This window comes from Puntigrus tetrazona, chromosome 5 (assembly GCF_018831695.1).
Source record: "Puntigrus tetrazona isolate hp1 chromosome 5, ASM1883169v1, whole genome shotgun sequence".
NCBI classification, from domain to species: Eukaryota; Metazoa; Chordata; class Actinopteri; order Cypriniformes; family Cyprinidae; genus Puntigrus; species Puntigrus tetrazona.
In genome coordinates, this window is record NC_056703.1 from 19289264 (window position 1) to 19313385 (window position 24122).

General features: G+C 37.2%; 2 protein-coding genes across 5 annotated transcripts; one reads left to right on the top strand and one right to left on the bottom strand.

Annotated features, from left to right (window-relative positions):
• The first annotated feature begins 287 nt into the window (after window positions 1-287).
• Window positions 288-5698, top strand: slc14a2 (solute carrier family 14 member 2). 2 transcript variants are annotated; one of them, XM_043239115.1, is made up of 10 exons: window positions 288-393; window positions 505-576; window positions 723-891; window positions 1393-1582; window positions 1671-1799; window positions 2579-2771; window positions 4356-4503; window positions 4594-4728; window positions 4821-4870; window positions 4952-5698. In XM_043239115.1, exons 1-10 carry the CDS (start codon window positions 370-372, stop codon window positions 5234-5236), a joined length of 1395 nt encoding a protein of 464 aa, XP_043095050.1. In that variant the 5' UTR covers window positions 288-369; the 3' UTR covers window positions 5237-5698. The 2 variants fall into 2 exon arrangements, with proteins under 2 accessions (XP_043095050.1, XP_043095051.1); XM_043239116.1 differs by lacking the exon at window positions 505-576 and having other exon boundaries at window positions 334-393; window positions 610-891.
• Window positions 5699-8035: 2337 nt separating this feature from the next.
• On the bottom strand, window positions 8036-23882 carry LOC122345207 (leucyl/cystinyl aminopeptidase). 3 transcript variants are annotated; one of them, XM_043239112.1, is made up of 18 exons: window positions 23771-23882; window positions 17942-18764; window positions 17644-17782; window positions 17116-17247; window positions 16886-17006; window positions 16580-16731; window positions 16017-16130; window positions 14677-14808; window positions 14397-14528; window positions 14050-14201; window positions 12787-12875; window positions 12490-12670; window positions 11946-12102; window positions 11679-11863; window positions 11358-11519; window positions 11127-11267; window positions 10316-10397; window positions 8036-10223 (listed from the first exon to the last, which is right to left on the bottom strand). In XM_043239112.1, exons 1-18 carry the CDS (start codon window positions 23814-23816, stop codon window positions 10092-10094), a joined length of 3072 nt encoding a protein of 1023 aa, XP_043095047.1. In that variant the 5' UTR covers window positions 23817-23882; the 3' UTR covers window positions 8036-10091. The 3 variants fall into 3 exon arrangements, with proteins under 3 accessions (XP_043095047.1, XP_043095046.1, XP_043095048.1); XM_043239111.1 differs by having other exon boundaries at window positions 12787-12878; window positions 23771-23881; XM_043239113.1 differs by lacking the exon at window positions 23771-23882 and adding an exon at window positions 22927-23268 and having other exon boundaries at window positions 12787-12878.
• Between the last annotated feature and the right edge of the window lie 240 nt (window positions 23883-24122).

A 24122-nucleotide genomic window follows, 5' to 3' on the forward strand; every position in this document is an offset into this window, starting at 1 on the left:
AACAAAGGTCCTTTTGTGTTTTTCTGACTCAGATAATTGGCAAGCTGTGATTTGCCTCAAGTATTCAGATAATCCATATTCTAGCTTTTTAAACTTCTAGTTATTCAGGAATAGCCAATGAAAAGCGTCCACTCTTTATATTTAATTTCTTATAACTTTATGGTTTTAAAAAGGTAGGCTAAATTTGTGACAGAACCCTGCTGAAATAACTTACTGAACTTTATGTCAGAGGAATGCAGATGGAAGCTTTATCACTCATTTGCATCAGTGCTGCATGTGCAGAGGTGGAGCAACGCATGCAGCCCAGCACTATAAAAGCATCACTCTTTTGCTTCATGCACCTCTTTGCTCCTATACCTGGCCACATATATGCCTGGAACACAACTCACTAAGGTACACCCGCTCCTTCTTTCTCTCTCACAATCTAATTTAGTACGATGCTTAATTAAGCGTAATAAATACAGAATGAAATAATGAATAAATAACACCATTCTTCAATTGAAGGGTGGCCCACTGAATGTCAAGCATCTCTGCAGAACTTCTACTTCACAGTATCCCAGCGCTCAAAACACAAAGGTGAGATGTTTCCTGTTTTTGTCTTTTGAAAAGGAAAATCCGGTCCTGTTCGCGCCAGAGGAACGTAAACACCCCCTGCGAACAACATCGGTCCTAAGCCCGTTTTTGATCAGTACCATTATCATAACACCTGGAAACGTTTACAGGAGCTGCAAGCACTCATGGCCAATCGCGTCTGTGAAACTACGGAGCAGAAGAAAGAGCAGCCGCAGGGACCCGAGGGGCCATGTTCACCTCAGAAGTTTAAAGCGAAGCTCGTGCGATGGGTCTCTTACGTCGCTGGAGACATGCCTGCGTTCGGTGAATGGATGAAAGGTACAAGTGTAAACTGGATTAGACCTTATGGGAGAGGCAAATTTAGAAAGAAAGACAAACAAGAACATTAACAGTTTTTGCACATGTGCATGTAGAAGGTCCGTCACATTCAAGTAGGGAAAAGCCTTGTTCTGTAACCCAGCTAAACATTTCTGTTTCTTTCACTACAAAGATAAGATGCTTTAAGCATAATTCTAAATCTGTACTGGTAAACCAGTGGGAATGTGTTAGTCGTGCTAGTTTTTTTTAGTGATATTTAGTTTCCAGAAGTGGGATGAGTGATCCACAGCCGACTGAAATACAATAAGCTCTTACTAAAATGAATATATGCAGTCCATTGACGTATAATGTGATTTTTATGATCTCTGTTGATTGCAAAACACACATGCAGATTAGTAACAGTAACATGATTACATAACGAAAATACGGTTTCTGTTTTCAAACCTCTATGGAGATTTTCTTTGTACCGACTATGTTCCCTCACATGTTTACCCTGTTCAGGGCAATTTATCCTGCTTCAGATTCTGGACTGGGTGCTGCGGGGAGCTGCTCAGGTGATGTTTGTGAACAACCCTCTCAGTGGACTGATCATCTTTGCTGGGCTGATCCTGCAGAACCGATGGTGGGCCCTCAATGGTTTTGTTGGCACTTTGTTTGCTACAATTTCTGCCCTCATCCTTGGTCAGAACAGGTATTTGGGTGCTGATCTATAGCGCATTTACATTTCTCTGCTCTAAATGTTCGAGCGAGGTTGCAGTATTACACTGTATTTTCCTCAGGGGTGCAATTGCAAACGGCCTGTACGGATATAACGGCATCTTGGTTGGTCTCCTGATGGCGGTTTTCTCGAATGCAGGAGATTGGTATTGGTGGCTGCTTTTTCCCAACATTTTCATGTCAATGGCATGGTGAGTTCTCCTTTCAAAAAATATCTAAATGCTGAGATTTTCTGTCAGAATGTGATTGACACAGAGTGCATTTTTTAGCTTTTAACCGAATCCATTCAGTTAATAGATATTGAACATGTTTGATCGATTTTAAATTGACTTTTGCACATATATTCTTTTCATTTGTCGCACATGAGCCACGTTTCTGCATGGGTTTCCTGTGTTTAATTGGCTAGAGAGTCTGGTAGTGTGTTATCCTCAGTTTGAGCCCCAGTTTTTCTCTGTAACCATTTACAAATTGGCAAGACTATATTATAAGTAGTGTAATCTAGCTTTAAGGGAGGATTGTGAGGAATTTAGATTCTTTGAAACTACGACATGCTCGCATGGAATGTTCCATCAGTCAAAGATTGTCATGTGATTGAGTTAAGATCACATGGAAAGAAATGTTCTGAAAATTATTAAACGGCCATTTTTTGCCACATGGGGTTATGCATGGCCAATATGACTCGAAAAATCACATTGGATTTGCATAAGTATTAGTTAGTCATGCTGCTTGGCAATTTACAAAAGGTACAATTGACAATTCAGTGATAAACTTTTGTGGTTTTCAACTGGTTTTGCATTTTACTTTAGACTATTATTTTGGATCTAGTGGTGCTCCAGCACAGTACCAAAATGGCTTATCATACGAAAGTAAACCCAAAAATATACCTATTTTCTAATCAATTTGCAAACTATACTTGCATTTTACCACCAATTTAGTCTCAGTGCTGAATTATATACATTGTTTTCTCTAGTCCCATAGTATCCAGTGCCTTGGCTTCCATCAACAGTCGTTGGGACCTGCCCGTTTTCACGCTGCCGTTTAACATACTAGTGTGTCTCCATATGGTGGCTACAGGCCACTACAATCACCACTTCCCTCAGGTTCTCTTCCAGCCACGCACATCCCTGCATAACATGACATGGTCTGAACTGGATTATCCTAAGGTAAGAGCTAACAACTGAAAACACAGCTAAACGTTTTTAGAAGGGAAAGCTTGTATCTTGATAAGCAGCCACTCCCCCAGAACAGTTAAGTGAAGGCGATTATGCAACAGTTTACAAATCTTCTAGATCTAAGTCACATGACACTGAAGAGAGCAGGTTTATCAGGAGATACTGTAACTGACACTATAAAATTCAATGTAGAAAGAAATGTTATAGTTTCAGCTCAAATTGAACGTCAAGTTAGATCTTATAAAGTTTGTTATATTAAAGGAAATTATATAATGCATATTATATAAGCTGCATTTATTTAATAAATGTAAAACCAGTGGTAACACTTTAGAACAGGGAACGCATAGGCTATTCACTATTAAGAGTTTTCCTTCGAATACCTTTTAAATTTGCTCCTTGTTAATAGTAAAGTAGTTGTTATATTTAGTTATGGGGTAAGTTAAAGAGATCTAAGATATGGTCATGCAGAATAAGACATTAATATGGTTTATAAATACAAATAAACAGCCAATATGCTAGTAATATGCATGCTGATAAGCAACTAGTTAATATAGGTACTTAAAATAGTGTTACCAAAACAATAATACTGTGAAATATTAATATGATTTGATTTAATTTTCTATTTTAATTTCACATTACGGGGCCGTTGCTTGAATCTGTTTGACTGACGAACATGTTAAGGCGTGCAGTTATTTTTAAGGAAACGCACGGCAGCTCTTTTACCGCATTAAATGACCACGTGACTTCGCCGAACGATTTATATTATTTACAAAGTCGTACAACAGCATAATAACCAAAACCCACAAGGCCTCTGGCCGAACAAATAAATATAGTTATGAATATGGTAAAAACGACAGCTCATTTGAATGTTTTGCCACAAAATTAAGTTTTATTATGTACAGAAAGCACATACTCTATCCGCACACATTAACATACACGCTAATTGTTAGCACTACTCTGACGACTTTATCCGTAACGCCAACTTGACTTCTCAAGCGAGGTAACAACGGCACTGTGCAAAGAAAATGAACTTAAAGTTTTACTATTAGCCGAACACTTTTGAGAGATGCACAGACTCACATGCATTCTCTCTCTCATACACACACACACAGTCATAACTTAGTTATTAATCTACATTATCAACCGTTTAAGCCTCGTTACTCCGTAATCCTACTCACAATTGCGTTTTAAATCCAAAAACGGACAAATATCTTCAAATATATAATCTGATCGATGCCTTGACGTGTAGCAACCGTAGTATAAGCGCAAAAATGGACTCTGGGCCGTTGAATTATTAGAAATCATTCTCAGATAGGACTGTTTAGTTTTTTTATTTTTCTATTTAGTTAATAAATTCCCAATTTGCTGCTCGGTAATAGTAAGGCCGACGTTGAGTTTAGAATGAGGCATTAATATGCGCTTATTTAAATGGATTATTTAAATAACATGCATGCTTATAAGCAAGTAGTTAAGAGACCCTAGAATTAAGAGTGGTTTTACTGTATTTTTTTCATCAAATGACTGAGCGTAATTATTCCAAACCAGATCATTTTTTTCTTCATGTTTTCTCCACAGCTCTTCTGCTCAATCCCTGTGGGTATCGGGCAGGTTTATGGCTGTGACAATGCTTGGACAGGAGGTATATTCATGATCGCCTTGTTCATCTCCTCACCCATAACATTTGCACATGCAACTATTGGATCAGCAGTTGGTATGGTGTCAGGTAAGAGATCACAAATTGCGTCTGAATATTGAATATCAGCGTTAGGCCTTTTAATAATCGATGATAAGTCGCCTATCCTGTGACTTGCAGGTCTTGCTCTTGCTGCGCCGTTCCAGAACATCTACTTTGGCCTGTGGGGTTATAACTGTGTTTTGGCCTGCATTGCCGTTGGTGGGATGTTCTACGCTCTCACATGGCAGACACATCTTCTGGCTGTGGCCTGCGGTAAAGTTAATCTCCTTCCTGATTATATAATAATAATTTCCTATATCATTTACACAATTCTGGTGAAATCACCCAATCTTATTTTCTCACAGCATTCTTCTGTGCATATCTCAGCTCGGCCATCGCAAACGTGATGTCTACTGTAGGTATCATAAACCCAAAATATGAAATACACCAAAAATGCGTGTGATTTTTTAATAGCTTTTACGTTGCGTTTTAACAGTTCGGACTCCCAGCGTGCACCTGGCCCTTCTGTCTCTCTGCCCTCACTTTTCTTTTGATCACTACGGAGATAAAAAGCATTTACAAGCTGCCTCTTGCTAAAGTCACCTACCCTGAGAAAAACCTGATACACTTCTGGAAGATGAAGAAAGAGGAGAGGATCGACAAACAGAAGAAAAAACAAGAGAAAGACATAGAATCACAGCAGAACAAAGATGAAATAATAGCTGTACCGGAAATGAAAGATCATGAGCATCTCGATGTTTCCACCGTGGACGTTTCATAAGAGAAAAACACACAAAATAGAGCGGAAAGGAATGCAGAGGCAATTCAACTTAATTTAACTCAATTATAAATGTCCCTTGAATGGTTTACATGAATATTCGCTGAAGGAAACTGCCAAACAAAAATAGCTTTTTTCACACACAAAAAAACCCCAAACATTATCTGTATTTATTAAAAAATAATACCTTTTTACACAAGACATGTTACATTCTGTGCTGGCAGACAGGGATACAAGTATTTAAAATTAAAATACCAAATACTGTTTGTTGATGTTTTCCATCATGGTATTGTTCTATGATTGTACAGTTTACTTTTTATTTTCCAGATGTTACTCATTTTCAGATAAAATGTTTTGGTTTGAACATAATTTCAATAAGTTTTCAACGTTTTTATTGTCTGTAGCAGCTTTGGGTCTTATTTGATTTTTTATAAACTCGAATAAATGTATTTTTTTAAACATAAACGTGTATTTTTTTGGAATTTAAGCATCATCCCCATCTTTACTATAGATTAAATACAATTAAATTAAATACTGATATAACAAACTGATACGGTTTTATACATTCAAACTTAAACGTATATGGATAATTGATTTCTAAAAATCTTAAATTGTTTATAATACAGTTGTGTGAATATTTCGCACAACATACATTAGAAACAAAATAATACATTACATTTAAAAAGCCTTTCTCACTTTTTCATGTCTAATTAAATGAGTCTTTCTAGTGTCCTTCAAAGTCCCCAGCATAACCCACAGTGTCCCGATGCTGAACCCGGCCTGCATACCTCTCTCATGTGAGGCTGATTGTGTGACGTCAACGGCGCCAACACCTATTAAAAAAGCTTCACTTCATCAGATAACAGAACCCATCGGAAGATTCAAATCTCCGGCACAAGCTACCAAAGATCTCAGATACGCTGCTCTTATGTAACGAGGACACTAATTCGATCCTAAATAAGGTCGTTGCATTCAACGGTGGTTATTTTTAAAAGAACGTAAATGACAAAACATAATAGAACATGCGCATACTTACGTATTTCATTGAAATATAAATGTAGAAACACTTCATAAGAAGCGTGTTCGACAGCTATATAGGCGATATATATATTTAAAGTAAAAAGTGACGTTTAAATATTAATACAATCGATAAGAACAACTTGATTCTCTTTAATGTCGTCTCGGCATTATTTTTGACAGTTCTCACTTTTGTCACATGATGAACAATGAGATAACATGTTCTGCATTCCATCAGATTAATGCACAACCTAGAAGGTTCCATGATGGAACTTTTCCTAAACTCTGCATATGTTATTAATGACTCTGCATTTATTTCTGCAAAAACATTGAAGTTTCCAGCTGAAATGAACACTAGTAAAACCAATTAGGATTGCTGGGGCAGATTTTTTTTTTAACAAAGGCTTCCTTCCACATTACTGTGGTGTCAAAACATTTTTACCATAGTGCATCATGTTTGCATTACATAATCAGCCATACTGTATGTTTCTGACGCTCTGAAGCACACCCGGTGAAGGAGGTTAAAATGGCATTTTTCCTTAAGCAAATGCATTTCTATCTTAAGTTTGTAATAATAATTGGCTAGGTTTAGCATATGGGATACATTTCTTCACAGTTTTGGCCGGCAGGCCTCAATCACAATGCATAGGTAAATCTTCCACACCCCACACAGAGTATGTGGATTCCTTTTTAAACGACTGGATTTTACCCAAGAAAATTCACCAACCAACAGAAAACCTGACCACAACCTGAGTGCTCGATCAGATCACAGCGAAGTAGGTGAGCAGGGTGAGATATAGGACGGATAAAAGATCCGGTGTGAGGATGAAGATCGGATTGGTTGTCTGTGTGCAGTTGTTAAAGGTCAATCGAGGCCAGGAAAGGAAGTCACTTGTGGTTTGCTAGCGGTTTCTTAAAAATCACCAAAAACCACAAATGGAGTGTCATCTTCAGGGGAAAGAGTACGCCTGGCTCATTAATGAAGTTGCCTAGTCGACCTTGTGGCCAGTATGTAACTATAAAGTGAAATTTAGCAGGATCTGTAACGGTAATTACAGCCCTGTTGGGCACACATGTGGGAAAAGGTGAAATTACAGAAGAGGACCGCAGGAATTGCAGAGATTTGACTGGCACTGCAAAAATAAGTGTAGGCATTTGTCTTTCTTTTAGAATGGAAATGAAGTTTGTGCCTTTTCAGATACATTAAACCCATGTTAAAAAGAAGAATATTAAGGAACGTTAGAACGCATTCACTGACTGATGGCCAGCTGTTAACAAGCCTGGTCTCACACAAGAAGACCAACTTAAGCCTGAATACGCACTAATACATGTCTTAATGCCTCAAAAAGCAACCTGAAAGACAGTAGGTCATAAAATAATAGGTCAAACACTTGATTTTGGCATGCCAAATATTTTAGATACACATCTGACCGACTTTTTTGATACTCCATGGTTGCTTGTGCTCTACTTTAAATGTTCAAACATTGCAAATCAGCATTCTTAAAGTTCTTTTCCTGACCTAGTTGTTATTCATTTATCATATAAAAGCATGCTGGGTGCTGCATTTACACAAACAAGCTCACTATACAAATACTTTTAATTTAGCACTGTATATGCATTCGTATTTTACCTCGTTCTTTTAACAGTCCTTATTTACTTATTGCACATGATGTTCTTTTCACTGATCTTTGGACCTAAATCTTTTCTTTGGGAAGAGAGAACAAGCTGACAGAGAAAAGAGAACAGTGCCATCTGCTGAATGTCTGGAAGGAAAACTTACAGCAATTTGTGCGCAAAATGTTTTTATTTGTTTTTTGTTTGTATAAAGATGGGTCAGTAGTTTTCCATTGCTAAGCAACACCTTAAAAACCTTAAATCCAAACAACATAAAATAACACAACTTCTCAACCTGTATAAATATCACTTTTTTCTTTTTATGCCTCGTTGTTTTTAATTAACTCATATGCAGGTGAGCTCAGGTAATTACAATCATGACGCTCGTTTAAACAGATCCATAGTAACAAACATGAATACATTCATCGATAACTGTTACGCTCCAACCTGACGTTGCAGTGTAACAATGCTGCCGCTGTCCTTATTCATTTCTATCACAAATACATGAACAAAGCTTACACTCAAGCAAAGCTACAACCGCTACATATGAAATAATTACACTGTACCAGCTGTACTACAAAGTACCAGTCATATTTGACATTTTATGAAGCCAAATCACTGAGCTATAAATCAAAAACCTGGAAGTAATTAACATTTGCGCTATCATTTGAGACGGTGAGCGCAGATTCTCACCCTCCGAACAAAAAACAAACAAAAAAACATTTTTGTATGGAGTTATATTAAAAAACACATGCATAAAACGCACAAATATTTACACGCAGCAACGTCTCATGATAATTTCTTCGTTTTTGTGCATTCAAGCAAAATGATGTGCATGTATCTGTGGACTGTATCGCGGGTTTGGATGCATGACGCATACATTTGTGCGAGGTTGTGACTCCATATTTTTTGACCAACTAAGCATTTGACATTCGGTTCCTGAAAATCTAAGAAAAATTAGAGAAGGAAACATCACACGCGCACACACACAAGAAACCTCCAATCCTTGAAGGGTACAAATCAGTAGCAACCAGTGAAAAATGTAACAACTCTCAATCAGTGATGTGACTTTAGAGCCCCTTTTTTGTCTTTTTGGCAAAGTTAACTAAAGCCCTGTACACGAACGCTTGCTAACAATTATATCTCTACATGTCAAATCACATGGGTAAAACCACAGAGTTTTCTTATACATGTGTAACTGTAAAATATCTCAGCTTCGACAGAATGTGCATAGCAAAACTCAAAATAAAATCCACACCTAAATGTCTCAGAAAAGCTAACATAATATTTCCAATGACAAACCTTTACCTATACGCGAAGCCTGCACAAGAAATACAAAATATACACACTCGACTCTAACTTAAACTCCAAAATACATTGTGTGCGAAGAATGAAAGTTATGGAAAATTTCTAAGGCAAGAACATTTACACAGCGCTGGATTCAAGCGTCGCAGACAACGTAGATGATTAAAAAAAATTCACCTCCAGATACATAAATAAAACTTTGCTAAAAGAAAGGGGGATTGTGATCACACTCATGTAGCATAATTTCAGAATTATTAATATTCATTTTTGGCAAATCCTAAAAAGGGTGTATTTAAGAGACACTGATGGGAGGTTTTGGTCTTTAGTCACCGCCGTTAAGTAAAAGGGTGCAAATGCATTATGATATTTTAACAACAACAACAACAACAACAACCAGATTTGCCCTGAGCAAGCTGAATCTTTGAATAGTGCAAATAGTGCTTAGGGCCAGAGCCATACACATACTGAGTTGGGCCCCAAGTGAACCGCAAAAAGATAACGTATCAGCCTTTCCCCCGAGCAGCGGCTAACACCAAAGTTATGACACAGGAAATCGTTTGCTGACTATACGGTTTCAATTCACTTTCAACTTGGAGAAGAGATAATACATATGCTTTACAATTAATATCCAGACATGTTCATTTACATAAAGCTAGCATTAAATGCTAAATGTTCTCAGGCAAGCTTCTGGCTAGTATACAGCTCACTGGAGAACTCAGGAAAATTCCCTATAAGATGCCCTGAAAAGAAGTTTTTAAACGGCCCTTTACGTCCAAGTAAATCTGCCCTCTCGAGTTTGGCCTAACGTTGTATATTTATGGCTCTGGCTGTTGTGACAGTAATATCACTCACACCTGCGTGTGCCCGGCGACGTCACCTGAGGGAGTGAGAGGCACGAGAGAGGAGCCGTCTCCTCCTCACACTATAAGCAGCACTGCAGAGTGTTCAAGTTATTCTCCATCCATCGCATGTTCAGCTTAATGGTCTCAATGGCCTCCTGCACGATCCTCATCTGAGAACCCTTCGTACCTAGAGAAGCGAAGAAGTTCTGGGCCTGGAACCAGAAAAACAACAATGCAGTAAATATACTTCAAGTAGCATTTATCCGTTTTTCAGTTAACCAAAGGAACAGGGGAATGAACAGACCTCCACGAGATGGTTTTTTGTGGAAAACTGACTGGTTGCGGACATGATGATGCTCTGAATGGCAAAAGATCCGACAGGAAATCTTGAAGGAAAGAAAAAGGAAAAGAAACGACATTAAATTGCAGGCTGAATACTTGCCATCAGTGGTTCACAACTGTAATGTTGCGACAAGAATACTTTTTTGCACGGAAATAAAACGAAAATAACGACTTTATTAAACAATTTGTCACAGTAGCGCCATCTGCAGGATGCGAAATGCTTCTGGGTCAGTCGCGACACAGAGATGGGTTGTTTTTGTTCAAATCAAAGCGTAAGGAGCACACCTAGTTTGAGCTCGGTGGATATTACGCTATGGTGCAAAATTGTTGAATAAAGTCATTATCTTCTGGACCTTGACAGCGTTAATTCTTTGGCAGTCAATGAGAAAGTCACAAGTCTCCTGGTTTTTATCCTAAATGTCTTAAACTGTGTTCCAAGGACAAACAACACTTTTAAGGGTCAGGAACGACATGGAGGTAAGTGATAAATGACAAAAAAAAATTCCCAGGAAAAAAAGTGTGTTTTAAAACATTTAGGAACTTTCCCTACTAAATAAACCCTCTTCAAGGTGTTTTCTTGTCCTTATGCCTTATTTTCTTCTTCTTATAATATTGTTATTAGCATACACACATAACTAAAAAGTATAATTACATTTATGTTTGCATTAAATGTGTGTCCATTCAAATGAAACGTTGTTAAAAAAAGAATTATAGTTTAAGTAACCCTTTTCCTTCACATTTCTTTTTCCTTTTAATATAAGTTCAGCACTCACTTCTGAGTGATTTTATCCCAGTTCTCCTTCACAAAATCCCAAGCGTAGAGGTGTCCAGCAAAATTCTTGCAAATTGTGTTAATCACCAAAGGAAATTCTTGAGTTTGAATCTCACTCCCATCAAGACTGCTCTGTAGAATCCTAAAAAGGAAAACCACATTCAATTCAGGTATGCTTGTGCTGACAGCTTAAAAGATTTTCCCTCTGACAGAACATGTTTTTCAGCTTTACCATATGATTTTCCGTATATCCTGAGTGCTGGCCAAAGCTTCCAATGTCTTGCGCTTCTCTGGGTCATTGATGGAATGTTTATACAAGTCTAGAAGCTTATCCCATCCTTCATCTGTCTGAGCCGCAACTTTGAAGACCGTTCTCACGAGATCACTGGGAATCCTAAAACAATAAAAGGCACGCATCACAAGATTTTCCTCTGTTCTCAAGAATTACTGCGGCGAGGAGTAGAGCTTTAGACAAGAGCTCTTTCCTTTTTCGCAAACTACAAGATTAAAAGAGAAGTTATTCAATCAAGAGTCAATCACCACACAAACGTACTGAGAAGTCTTGTTGGAATTGAACCACTGATCAAACAGATGCATGGCCTTTGTTGCGCAGTCACTTATGTTAAGGGAACATGCCATCTCCAGCAGGGCAGACCGAAGCGTCATCTTTGACACAGAAGTTTCCAGATCCCAAGACTGACTGTCCATTAGCTTTCCAAAATGGTCCTCGATGTAACTCTGCAAAGATTGAATTCCAAGAAAACATTCAAACAAGATCTGGTGATTTGACTACCACAGCCACGCATGATGTTGCACATACCTTCATTCTAGCGGCCAAGTACAGCTCCGATTTTTTATCCAGCAACCTGTAGATCTGACCAAGCTGGAAGAGAGCTTCGGTCAGAGGAGCTGTCTCCGTCTCATTTCTGATGTAGTCCATTAGATTTAAGACTTCTTTGAAAAACACCTTGCCCGATCTGGAGGAACGTTGAAGCATATGTGTATTTTTATTGTTCAAAATGCTGATGTTATTAAGGATTTTTTTGTGTAAAGAAATTAACACTTTTATTCAACCAAGGGTGCAAGCAATAACAATAATAAAATGCTATTCAAACACAAAAAAATCATAATATTAAAATGATTTCTGAAGCACCATGTGATGTTAAAGACTAGAGTAACGACTGATGAAAATTCAGCCTGATGTCACAGGAATAAATTAGTTGTTAAAATATTATATATATACAGCTGTGGTGAGCACGAGATGCTTCTTTCAAAAGATTTTCCATGACTGAGAGAATTCTGCACCACAATCTTTCATGTCTAATAACTTTTGTCTTATACACCGTCTGTTAATGTATATCTACCTGGAGAGCGCAAAGATGTTGTTGATGAGAGCTGCTCTGTCTTTACCGGTGAGAACATTTACATCGTTCTTCAAAGCATCAATCAAGTCCTTCCACCCCTCCTCATAATGCACTATGTAGAAGCCATCACTCTTGAAGTTGAATTTCAACCACTTCACTTGATCTGGAAGCTTTAATGTGGCTGGAAAAAAATTAAAGCGACAAGCAAAACATTACTGAACATTTCCTGTAGTTAGAGACATCTGTATATGCAAATACTTAATGAATCAATACTCAGTGACATAAGACAATGCTCACCGGTTTTATCCTTGAGATGGAACACTTGCTTGCAGGAGCTGAGGACGCTACATTTGTCGGTCACATATGTCAGGGGAATATGCCACAAACTGCTACGGGTAAGAAAAAAGTGGATCATTTAACATTCGACATCGAAAGAGGCTGAGTTCACATGAAGCTTGCTTTTTCAATTGATCAATATTGGACTTTGACTGCGATTGATTTAAAAGTCCCTTTTTTAAGGCATTTCCATCTTAAACAAACAAGACTATTCTTTCCCATGACATAAAACAGTGTGGGGTCGGTAAGGTTTTTTTTTTTTTTTTTTTTTTTTTAAATGTTTTTGAAAGCAGTCTCTTTTACTCACCAAGGCTGCATTTAGTTGGTGTGTCACACGGTATCTCAGAAATCATTTTAAAACGCTGATGTAGTGCTCAAGAAACATTTAATATTCTAAGTGTTGCTTAAAGGGATACTACATACAAAAGTCAAAATGTGCCGTTATTCTACACACCCTCAGGCCATTCAAGATGCTTGTGACTCTTTTTCTTTAGTAGAACATTAAAGATGATTTTTTGTTGTCAGCACGTGGTGGGGAGTTGTTTGAGTTTTCCCTCTTTTCCTCTCATTCCTTAGGCCCGTAAGCTATGTAGGCTGTGCGCGTTTTAATTTCACTTTTTAAATTAGCTACAAAGCTGCTGTTTAATTTTAGTTAGTTCGAGTTTTACCTTTATCCTTCGGTTTTTAAAAAAGCGCTGTGTGCATTTTACTTTTACATCTGCGGCAATTCGGTGTCGAGCTGTTTTTCGTATTTAGTTAGAATTTTCGCTCTTTCCCTCACTTTCCTTTGCTTAAATAGCTTGTACTTTTACTTTTCATTTAGAGGCAATGTGGCATCAGTTGCTTGAATTAAATTAACCAACAACAAAATACATATGTAAAACACAGAACGATTATTAACAACAAATAAAAATACACAATGCTATATGCTTAACATAAAATAACAAATAACTTCAAGTTTAAATAGGTATACGGAAGTAAAAAATCATAAAGAGGAATAAATAATTTGGAAATTAAATTTAAAAAATTTTTTATTCCATTTTATATTTTTGTAGAAAACGGAATACATTTTTAGGATTATTTAGTGAATAGTAAGTAATACTTTTGATTAATGGATAAAAGTAATAGTAATACTAAAACAAATCTCTGAACCCAAACTCCTGAAGCCCCATAATTAATTCTGATAGATTTTTAGATCCATGTTCACAGCTGCAGTAAACGTACCTGTCATCCGTGCTATTTTCAGCATTCAGAAGGAAATGTTCTTGTGTCAGTGTGACTTGAGTGCCACTTCTCTTCACTGTGACCAGAGGAAAGCCCTTATGAACAGTCCAGGTGTTCATCATCTCAGATACGCTTAAGTTTTGTTCGCTCACCTGTGGAGAACATGGATATCAGTGCACACTAATAAAACATGGCTCAGATGCCAGCTGAGTTTCATCATCATGTAAAAGTGCACTCTGGTTAATTTTGTAATTACATTCGTCGCACTCAAACCATGTATTTGCTTCACTCTCATAAATAATGAAAAGCAATCACAATGCAGAAATCTCACTTAGAAAAGGTCTGACCTGGGAAAGACTGTTCCATAGATCCTCGCTTTCTGTGTTTGATAGGTTATACTTTTGTAAGTACTCACTCACTCCTTTTTGAAACTCCACATCTGTGAGTACTGCATTGAGCATCAGAAGTATCGAAGCTCCCTTGCGTGAAAAGGCAGAGCGAGGAACGTGTTCAAGTTCTGAGAATAGCTATCCAATCGGCAAGACTAAATGAAAAGTGATTGGCCTACACCACAGGAAGAGGGTCAATTAAAACCACTTTAAAAGCAACAGATGATTTTTGATGTACCTTCTCGTAAGACACAGAGTCAAACATCTCTTCCACCTGCTCAGGGTTGCTCACGACAGTAGACACCGGGTGGGATGAGTTCAATGCATCTTTGGCCAGCGCTTTAAAGCGAACATTCAAGAATTCAGTGTCCTGGAAATGAAAAACACAAAGACCAAATATAAACAAATTCCAGTTGTTTCAAAATCGACTCTTCAACCGACAATAATTCAGTATCAGCATTTTCAGTTTTTGTTATTCATTTTTTGGGGGGGGTTTCCACTTTTAAGACCCCCCACTTTTATACCATTTCTTTCTGGCTGAAGCACATTTTCAATCTATAAGAATAATCAGCCTAAGCTACCAATCAATAGTTTTTGAATAAGAATTTATCCATTTTGATCCAAAGTACAGCAAAAACAGTAAAATTTGTACAATTTTACTATTACTATTTGCAATTCTTTACATTGTAATAGATTTTAAACTGTAATTTATTTCTGAGATCAAAGCTGAATTTTCATAATCATAACTCTTGCCATCAGTGTCATGTGTGTCTTCAGAAATCACTCTAATATGCTGATTATTAATATTTAAAACAGTTGAGTAATTCAGGATTCTTTGATGAATAATAAGATCTAAAGATCTGAATTTATCGGAAATTGTAACATTCACTATTCCATTCCAAAGTTTGCGGATGATAATAATAGAATTTAATACTTTTGTATTAGCAAGGGTGCATAAAATAGTGTTAAAATATATAAATAGTGTTCGTATCTGAATAATATCATATTGACCGAAAATCAGAAATACATTGTGATATAAATTTTATCCATATCATCCAGCCCCACTTCAACACAAAAAAATAAAATAAATGTTGATTTCAATCATCAACGTGATTTTTAATACCTAATGTTACAAAGGCACGAGAAACAGTCTCGTTCAAATATTACTTCAGATGACAGAAAGAACTGTAACATATTCTATAATCAATTCAACCAAGTTATAAGAGTTGGATAATGGTGCTCAAAAAATCATTTCTTCATCATTACCTGATAGATTATGTTAATAATTCTAGATAATAAAAATGAATAAAACAATACACACAAAAATACTCTGAGATTTGAGAATTCCTTTGGAATTGATTCCCCATTGCTACATTTAAACATCAACAACATAAAAAAAGCACTTAAAGAAGCAAAGGATATGTTTGAAGAGTTCTAATGAATTAATGGATTATTTCATTCTCATTAAAGTGAAATAACTGAGCATAAATAGCCGAAATACACAAAAGAAAATTTCAAATGGCACTAAGAGGTTTTTACATCTGAACTCTTCATTTCTTTATTTAGAATATAACTTACTATGTCAAGGCCTGGGAATACGTTTTGAATTGACATGTACTGCATGTAGGTTGCAAATCCTTCATTCAGCCAAAGATCATTCCACCACCGCATAGTGACCAGATTTCCAAACCACTGAACAGAAAAAGAACAAAAGACGACAATGAACACAGCATGTCTGACTAGCCTTTTCAACCGAACATTACATTTATTTTAGACTTATAACGCGTGTTATTTTAAGCTATGATATGTTGTATGCCAGCATCACTATTGCCATTTATTTAAAGGGAGAGTTGGTTCAAAAATTATTTATCCACCCTAACGTTGTTCCAAACCTGTATAAGTTGGACACAAAAGAAGATATTCTGAATTCAGAGTTTTCAGTTTTTCATGAACTATGCCTTTAAGAAAACTATTTGAAGTAGGACAAAATTGTAATCGAACCTGGATGTAAATGATACTTAAATACACACACCCTGGTGAAGCAGCCACCAACTCAAGACTTTTCACGTGTTGTTAATGATTTAAACGTGACTATTATTTGCCTGTCATGAGAATGTTGTTTTATTTATAAAGTGAATTACCTGGTGAGCAAGTTCATGGGCTATGACGGAGGTCACCAGTTGCTTGTCTATAGGGGAGGAGTTAGTCCCTACTAGCAAAGTCGTCTCACGGAATGTGATTAATCCCCAGTTCTCCATGGCTCCGGCGAGGAAGTCAGGAATAGCCACTAGATCTATTGATTGAAAAAGGACATTTAGTCATTATTATGTCATTTCGCAGAAATTAACAATTTTTTACTTATAAAACAACATTAGCGTGCATCTCCAGCTATTATAGGAATCTAATAATCCCTGTTTGAAGAGCTTCCTTAAGGAAAGACGTCTCACCCAGCTTGGTTAACGGGTAGTTGTTATCAAAGAACGAATTGTAGAACTCCAACAGTTTGCAGGCTGTGTCTAGAGCATACTGCACTTGTTCCTTTTTGTCGGGAACAGCATACACAGACACCTGCACAACGTGTGGAATAAAAAAAAAACATAATGCAATATGTTTCTACACAATATTGGGAACACAAAGTTTTTTTTTTTTTTTTTTTTTTTTTCAGAAGAACACTTACCGTAGTTTTAGAAACATTATTACTGACACTGATGAAATCAGCCACAATAAATGCAACTAGGTAAGTGCTCATTTTAACACTTTTCTCAAACTCATCTTCTTGAAGCCCATTTTTTAATTCTGTGGTTTTGACCTATAAAAAAAAAGGCAATAACATTACAAAGCTGATATACTATATAAACTGAGGAAACTACAATGACAATATTTATAAAAATATAAAAATTCACAAAACTAAAAGTAAAAAAGAAATAATTAAAAACATAAAACAAACAGAAGCTATGTATAAATACATATATAGTGTATGTATATAGCTTCTATTAAGAATATTATATGAAATTAATAAATACTAAATAACATATATACTGACTAACATTAAATAAATTCTTCTTAATATAATGACATAACTGAACAAACAAAAATAAAAAAATTACATTTAAATTTTGTATGTAGTAGCCTATTAATTTAAAGTGAAAAAACTAAAACTGAAAAAGAAAAGTGCAAGTAAATAAATACTGACAAAAAATACTACCTTGGGCATGTTTGAAAGGCTGATGTAGTTGCTTTCTCTGGTCATCTTAATTGTAAAAGTTGATTTAAAAGCTGGCTCGTCAAAACAAGGAAAGGCCTTGCGTGCTGCCAAGGGCTCAAATTGAGTAGCAGCCAAAACTCTAGAAGATGGAGTTAATTAAATTATGTGTCTGAGACAAATAAAGGCATAACTAAGTAGAAGGAACTGCCAGTCAACACACTGAAGCCAAACAGTTCATTCAAACATATTGTACTAACTTTTCAAAAGGTTAAACAAAGGTTAATTGGGCTGCAAATACCTTTTTATACCATTTGTGTCGACATAAGAGCTGTTGTAGAAGCCATCGTAGTTGCTGGAGAGGTTTGCTGTGTAGTTGATGTCCAAAACGTATCGTCCCTTCTTAAGATCTTCAGTAAATTTGATGGCGATTTGCTGCCAAGGTTTGTACTCCAGGAAGTGGACCTCTTTGCCATCAAAAGTGGCCTTGATTATGTTCATATCAGAACTGTGAAGTACAATTTTCTTTGTTTCATGCAAGACTTGCACTAAGATGGATACACTGCCTTGGAAGGTCATGAGGGTCAGGTTGGGATAAAGTGAAATATTGTAATGCACAGGATGCACACTGGGCGGTAACCTCAACTCGGCCCATGGGAAAAGTTCACCGTTGGTGGAAATGGGATAGATGCTGTCCATGGTGGAATTGGTCTTCTGGCAGCCCTCTGTGGTGAAAGTGCAGCCTAGCAGGAAGTAGAAGACCATCAACATGGAAGCCACCAGAACAAGGACAACAACTCCTACCACCATAGACTTAGTCGAAGGCTTGGAGCACGATCCAGAATGCTGCTGTCGGGTGTAGGGCGAGGCGGCGCTGCGCTGGCTGGAACTGCGGTTCATGAAGGACATTCCAAGAAGACGGGCAGACGATTCGTAATCTTCCTCGTCTTCATCCAGGTCGTTTTCTCCAAGACCTCGGACTAACAGTCGTGAGCTGCGGGGTTCATAGACTACATCGTCTGAGTCGATGGGGTAAGACGGGGACTCCTTCGCCAAATCCACCACATCTGGCTCTTCTTCAAACATGCTGTTCTCAATCATGTTTCTGGGCAGTGGAGCTCTTTCTGTAGGTTACAGTGGAAACAGAAAATGACGTGTGAATACAAAAGTGGCATCCTGTTGACAAGAGTGCAGCCGTGAGACAACTTGGAGGTTTTCTGAAAAGTTGACCAATTTTGTAGTCAGCCCACACAAGCCTAAGTCAGAGACTAAAAAGTAGAAAGCAAATGAAAGTGAAACTAAAGATGAAAGAAAAGCTATGTTCAGTGCATCTGTGCAGACATTCATTAAGACTGTTCCAGTAAATACTTGCACCCATTGCCAAAAGTCTGTCACCAGTGCACAGCATAACTTATTTCATACTTAATTCAATGTGCCTCGACTATTGTTTGCCTAAGGTTTTTCAACACCCTGAGAGAAAAAAAAAAGTGCCGACATTGTTCCTCTTTTACTTCCTTCTTCAAAAGAAAATTAGACTTAATAAACCAAAACTAAATCAAGGCACTGCCTGGGTTAACAGTGATCAAATTACCATTTACACAAAACACTTGAATGTGTTAATCCTGTTCCATCCTCTTCTACTTTAAGTAACCTGAACTTCAACTTCTTTCACATGCCTCATTTCACGTTAGTGCAACACTTTCATTTAGTACCAGGCAGAGTTAGTCATTTTTTTAACAAACACTTGCTACAGTTCCATTGTAAATGCCACAAAAACAAGCTCGCATTTCTTGAGAAAATTACGTATTTTGCATATGCGATTCAAATTCAGCCCATTTGTAAGACGTTCTGCATTATGAGATTTTATTCATGCTGATTAAAGTTAGCAAGAAATGGAGTTGTGATAGTCTTTTCTTCCAGCTGTGATTTGTATTGTGAGTGCAACGGCATCTCTGGCAAGAAAAAAGTAGGACAGGACTTGGATTAGTCAATTGGGAATTGACTGAATCATTGTCGTTTGCTAATTGCTGTGATCTCATGTGAGTGACAGCTTGCTGGAAGGGACAGATTCTACTCCCGCCCTCGTACTGATGTTGTTGTGAAGTTCATGTTTTTGATGAACGATTTGATAGATGCATTGAAAAATAATATGCACTGATAAATCATTTATAATTGTCTATTTTTATGATATTAAATGGTGTGCAGTATTTAATAATAAAAAGATTTAAGTACTGTCATATGATTAATCCCAACCAAAATAAGTTTTTGTTCCACATATTATATGTATGTGTACTGTGTATATTTATTATTAAATACACACACACACACTACAGATCGAACTATACAAATCCAGCATAGTATTTGGCATTTTTCCCTGTTGTCTGGAAATCGTATTGAACTGTGACCCCCATACCGAGGTACATACCGAACCGTGACATCTGTGTATCATTCCCCCTCTAATATACATCTCACACACACACACACACACACACACACACACACACACACAAGGGTTGGACAATGAAACTGAAACACCTCGTTTTACACCAGAGTAATTCATTAGTACAGTGTAGGGCCTCATTTTGCAGATACAGCATCGATTTGTATTGGGAATGACAGATAGAAGTCCTGCACAGTGGCCAGAGGGATTTTGAGCCATTCTTCTTGCTAAATAGTGACCAGGTCACTACGTGATGATGGTGAAGGAAAAGTTTCCTGACTCGCTCCTCCAAACACTCCAAAGTGGCTAAATAATATTTAGATCCGTTGCCTGCGCAGGCCATGGGAGATTTTCAACTTCACTTTCATGTTCAGTATTGAGTATTGGTGCATTATCATCCTGATACACGGCACTGTGACAATTTAATCCTGCAGTGAGTTGGGCAGCTGTGGTTTTATGTTTTTTGGATACAATCCGGGTTAGCACCCGGGCATCTCTTTCAGGCAGCTTCCTCTTGCGTCCACAAGTTACTCCTGTTGGATGCGGTATGCTGACATTACCCTGGATACCGTGGCTCTTGATACATCACAAAGACTTGCTGTCTGGGTCACCGATGCACCAGCAAGACGTGCGCAAACATCTTGTCCTGATATGTCACACATAATGTTGTGTACATTGCAATATTTTAAGCAAAACCACGCAATTACTCTGCTAATTAAACTCTTACTGGTGGAATGTGTAGTCAGAAGATTCGGCCACCTGGCTGGTCAAATTTAGCCATGAAACCAGTGATTCAGTTTCATTGTCCAACCCCTGTATATGTGTGTGTGTGTGTGTGTGTAATTATATTTATATATTTATATATATATATATATATATATATATATATATATATATATATATATATATAAAAACGGTGTTTCCGCTACATTAATTTCTAATGTTCTAAGATCATCCAAGCTTCTCAATGACATCATTCACAGTCAGGTTATTAACAGAGAGCTCAGAGCAGAATTTACATTTCAGTGTAGTATTGCAGGTATTAATGATAATTCCTCATTCCTGCAGATTCGGTGCTAATAACGCAACGACAAATGACTGAATGTATCAATTTGCAGGGTGTTTTGAGTCTTCCTTTAAAGAAATCCCTCGCCATGAACTGAGGAGGGTGACAGCTTTATTATTAAATTTTAAATTATTAAGCTAGTTTGCGAATGTGATACTGATTTAGACAGTTTAGTTTAATAAGAGTTCAATAAACAACAATAAACAAGTGATTTACATTGTCTGACTATAACACTACTGCCTTGTTTAGCTCTATTTCATATACACAAAAATTGTTCCATATAAAAGCAACAGCTCAGCCGCTGAGCATCTCTAAAGGCAAACACAGCGGTGTTTCATTCATGAAAATTTTTTTTGTTTAAACTAATCTAAGGAGTAAGTGATTCATGATTACCCATTCATAAAGACAGCCACTTGATTCATTTATAGATGAATCAGCTGTAAGAATGAATCATTTGAATGAATGACTCAAAGATAAAATGAGTGACTTGCCGCCGGAAAAAATTTTAACCCTTATATATATATATATAAAAACCTTAATCCTAACATGACATTAAATTTTTACTTTAAATTGAAGTCATGCCACCTCTGAGTCTCATTAAATGTCTGAACATATCCCTATAAGCCACTTTTGTGTTCTTCTGTGCCACCTCTGCAGTTTTTATTAATACTAATTTCATGTGATGACAACTTATCTTGTCTGATTCTACTTATTACATTGTTTTAATTAGTACATTAACTTCTCAAATCTACATGAAAATATTAACATGCATTCAAACTTCTGTTTAGTTCCTACTTTTAACAAAGTTGATTTTCATCACATGTCTTATTACTGTGTGATTATGTAAGAATGCATAACAAACAATTTAAAAACTCTCTTTTTTATATTAAGAATGCAATATTTCGTTTATAGTATTTAAAAATATATGGGACACATGACCCACTTACGTTCTGAATATAACTGACATCTAAAGTTTCTTAACAGTTAAGCTTTCATTCAGGAAGTCAACAAGAACAAGTTGCGAAGATTTTTTTTTTCCAGCTACTAACAGACAACTGTACTTCAGTTAGAATGCTGATTCTCTTAAATTACTTCAGGAGTAACTTACCTAAAGTAAAGACAGTACTAAAAAGTGACAACCAGCTGGCCAGCCTGTCAAACTTACACAACATCATAAAAACACAAAGCAGCAAATGTCACCTTGCCAAGACTGAGAGGAGATTTTGTGCAAAACATGAACCCTGGGACTCTTTTGAGATTTGAGTCTGATGCACGCAGACAGAAAGATGAGATGTGATGACTTTAATGGGAGTAAAGTCAAAGTCAAATGCAGATGCTGACAATACACCGCTGGGAGACATCACGTGAATGAGAGCCAGTGATCAAAACAAACGATCCAAAAACCGCGGATCTGATTCACTGATATTTGCATCACGGATACATTTTAGTTTAATCAGAGGTCATGTTACGACCTAACTGTGAAATTCGGAAAGCAGATGCACCGATAGCTATTTTAAACGTTTTTCATACGTGTCTGTTAGCCTGCATGAACTTTGCATACGTAATATCGTAATCAAACGAGCTAATTCTAAAATCACTGACAATCGGGATCACAATAAAATCAAGTTATCACATCACAAGAGACGTTCTCGAGGAGATTAAACTGCATTGTACATAAAACAAGGCGACGCGGCTAGCCGTAGCATGTTAGCTGATAACTTTTTGCAGTGCACGACCTCGCGTCCAAATAAAGAGTTCGTATTAGCAGCAGCAACCTTACCGCTTTCAAACGCCTCCATGCCTAAATGTTCAAACGCAGGTGTGAAGTACAAAAAACTATCGTCTTTCAGTTGAAAGTGCGGGTATTTGATCCCGGGAAGGGTGAAGAGTCACACATTCACTCAACGCAGGAACACCTCAGATCAACTGGTGCTAGCTTAGCATTGTTAGCCTGATCCACAGCTCTCACTTCTCCGCGTTAAAATCATCGATTGGCGGTTTATTGAGCCATCTCTGGACGCTGTTTATCGACACAACAGCAGACAAGCTGAAAGTGCCAATCACTGCTGTCAAACAAACGGCATGAGTTTTACTTCCCCCTTCAGCTGCCCCGTTTAAAGGGACAGTTCGCCCCAAACTGGACCGGTCCCTGTCGAGCGCAATGTTTTCTAATGTATGGAATATGAATAAATGTCAGTATTGGCCAAAAACAACAACAATAACAAAACGTGCAACCCCCCAACTACCTGTCTGTCTATGTATCTATTTGTCTATCTGGCTTATTTTGTATGCAAGTTGTGTTTCACAGAACACAGAAACTCATACGGGTTTGGATCGAGTAAAAGACGACGGCGTTTCCTTTTTTTGGTGAACTATCCCTTTAAGACACCACAGCTTCTGGGCTCCCAGGTAAACAGAGCAGCTGACCCTGCTGCATGGCTGCTATATAGATTGTTATCATTAAAGACAACATCTAATATACAATCCCGCAGACACATAAAGATTGGCAAGATCCTTGAATTAAAAAAAGAGCAAAGGTTTATTTTAAAAAAGCAGGTTAGATTAATAAAGTCTTGATTTATAAGAAAAGAAACAAAAGAGTTCATAAAAAGATGAATTCATACCAATAGCTCCATATTCCTGCTGATTTAAATGGTTTGCTGATTCCATGCGCTAAGACAGACTGCCATGCTCAACAAGAAAAACTGTAATAGCGTCACCGTTCAGCAATTTGTACAATCACATGCAAACAATTTGACTCTGTGAAAACACACTACAATAGGCTGGTGTATTCTCAAGAGCTTGCAGTGTGCAGCACATTTGTGCACCAGTGGAACTGTTATAAATAGTCAGGTCATTGTACTCTTAGAACAGCAGCATACTGTTTATAGGGGAATATACAGTGGAAAAAGTGCAAATAGGACACGCAAAACCGGACTGACGAACCAACATTTTTACCGGATTAATAAATAGATA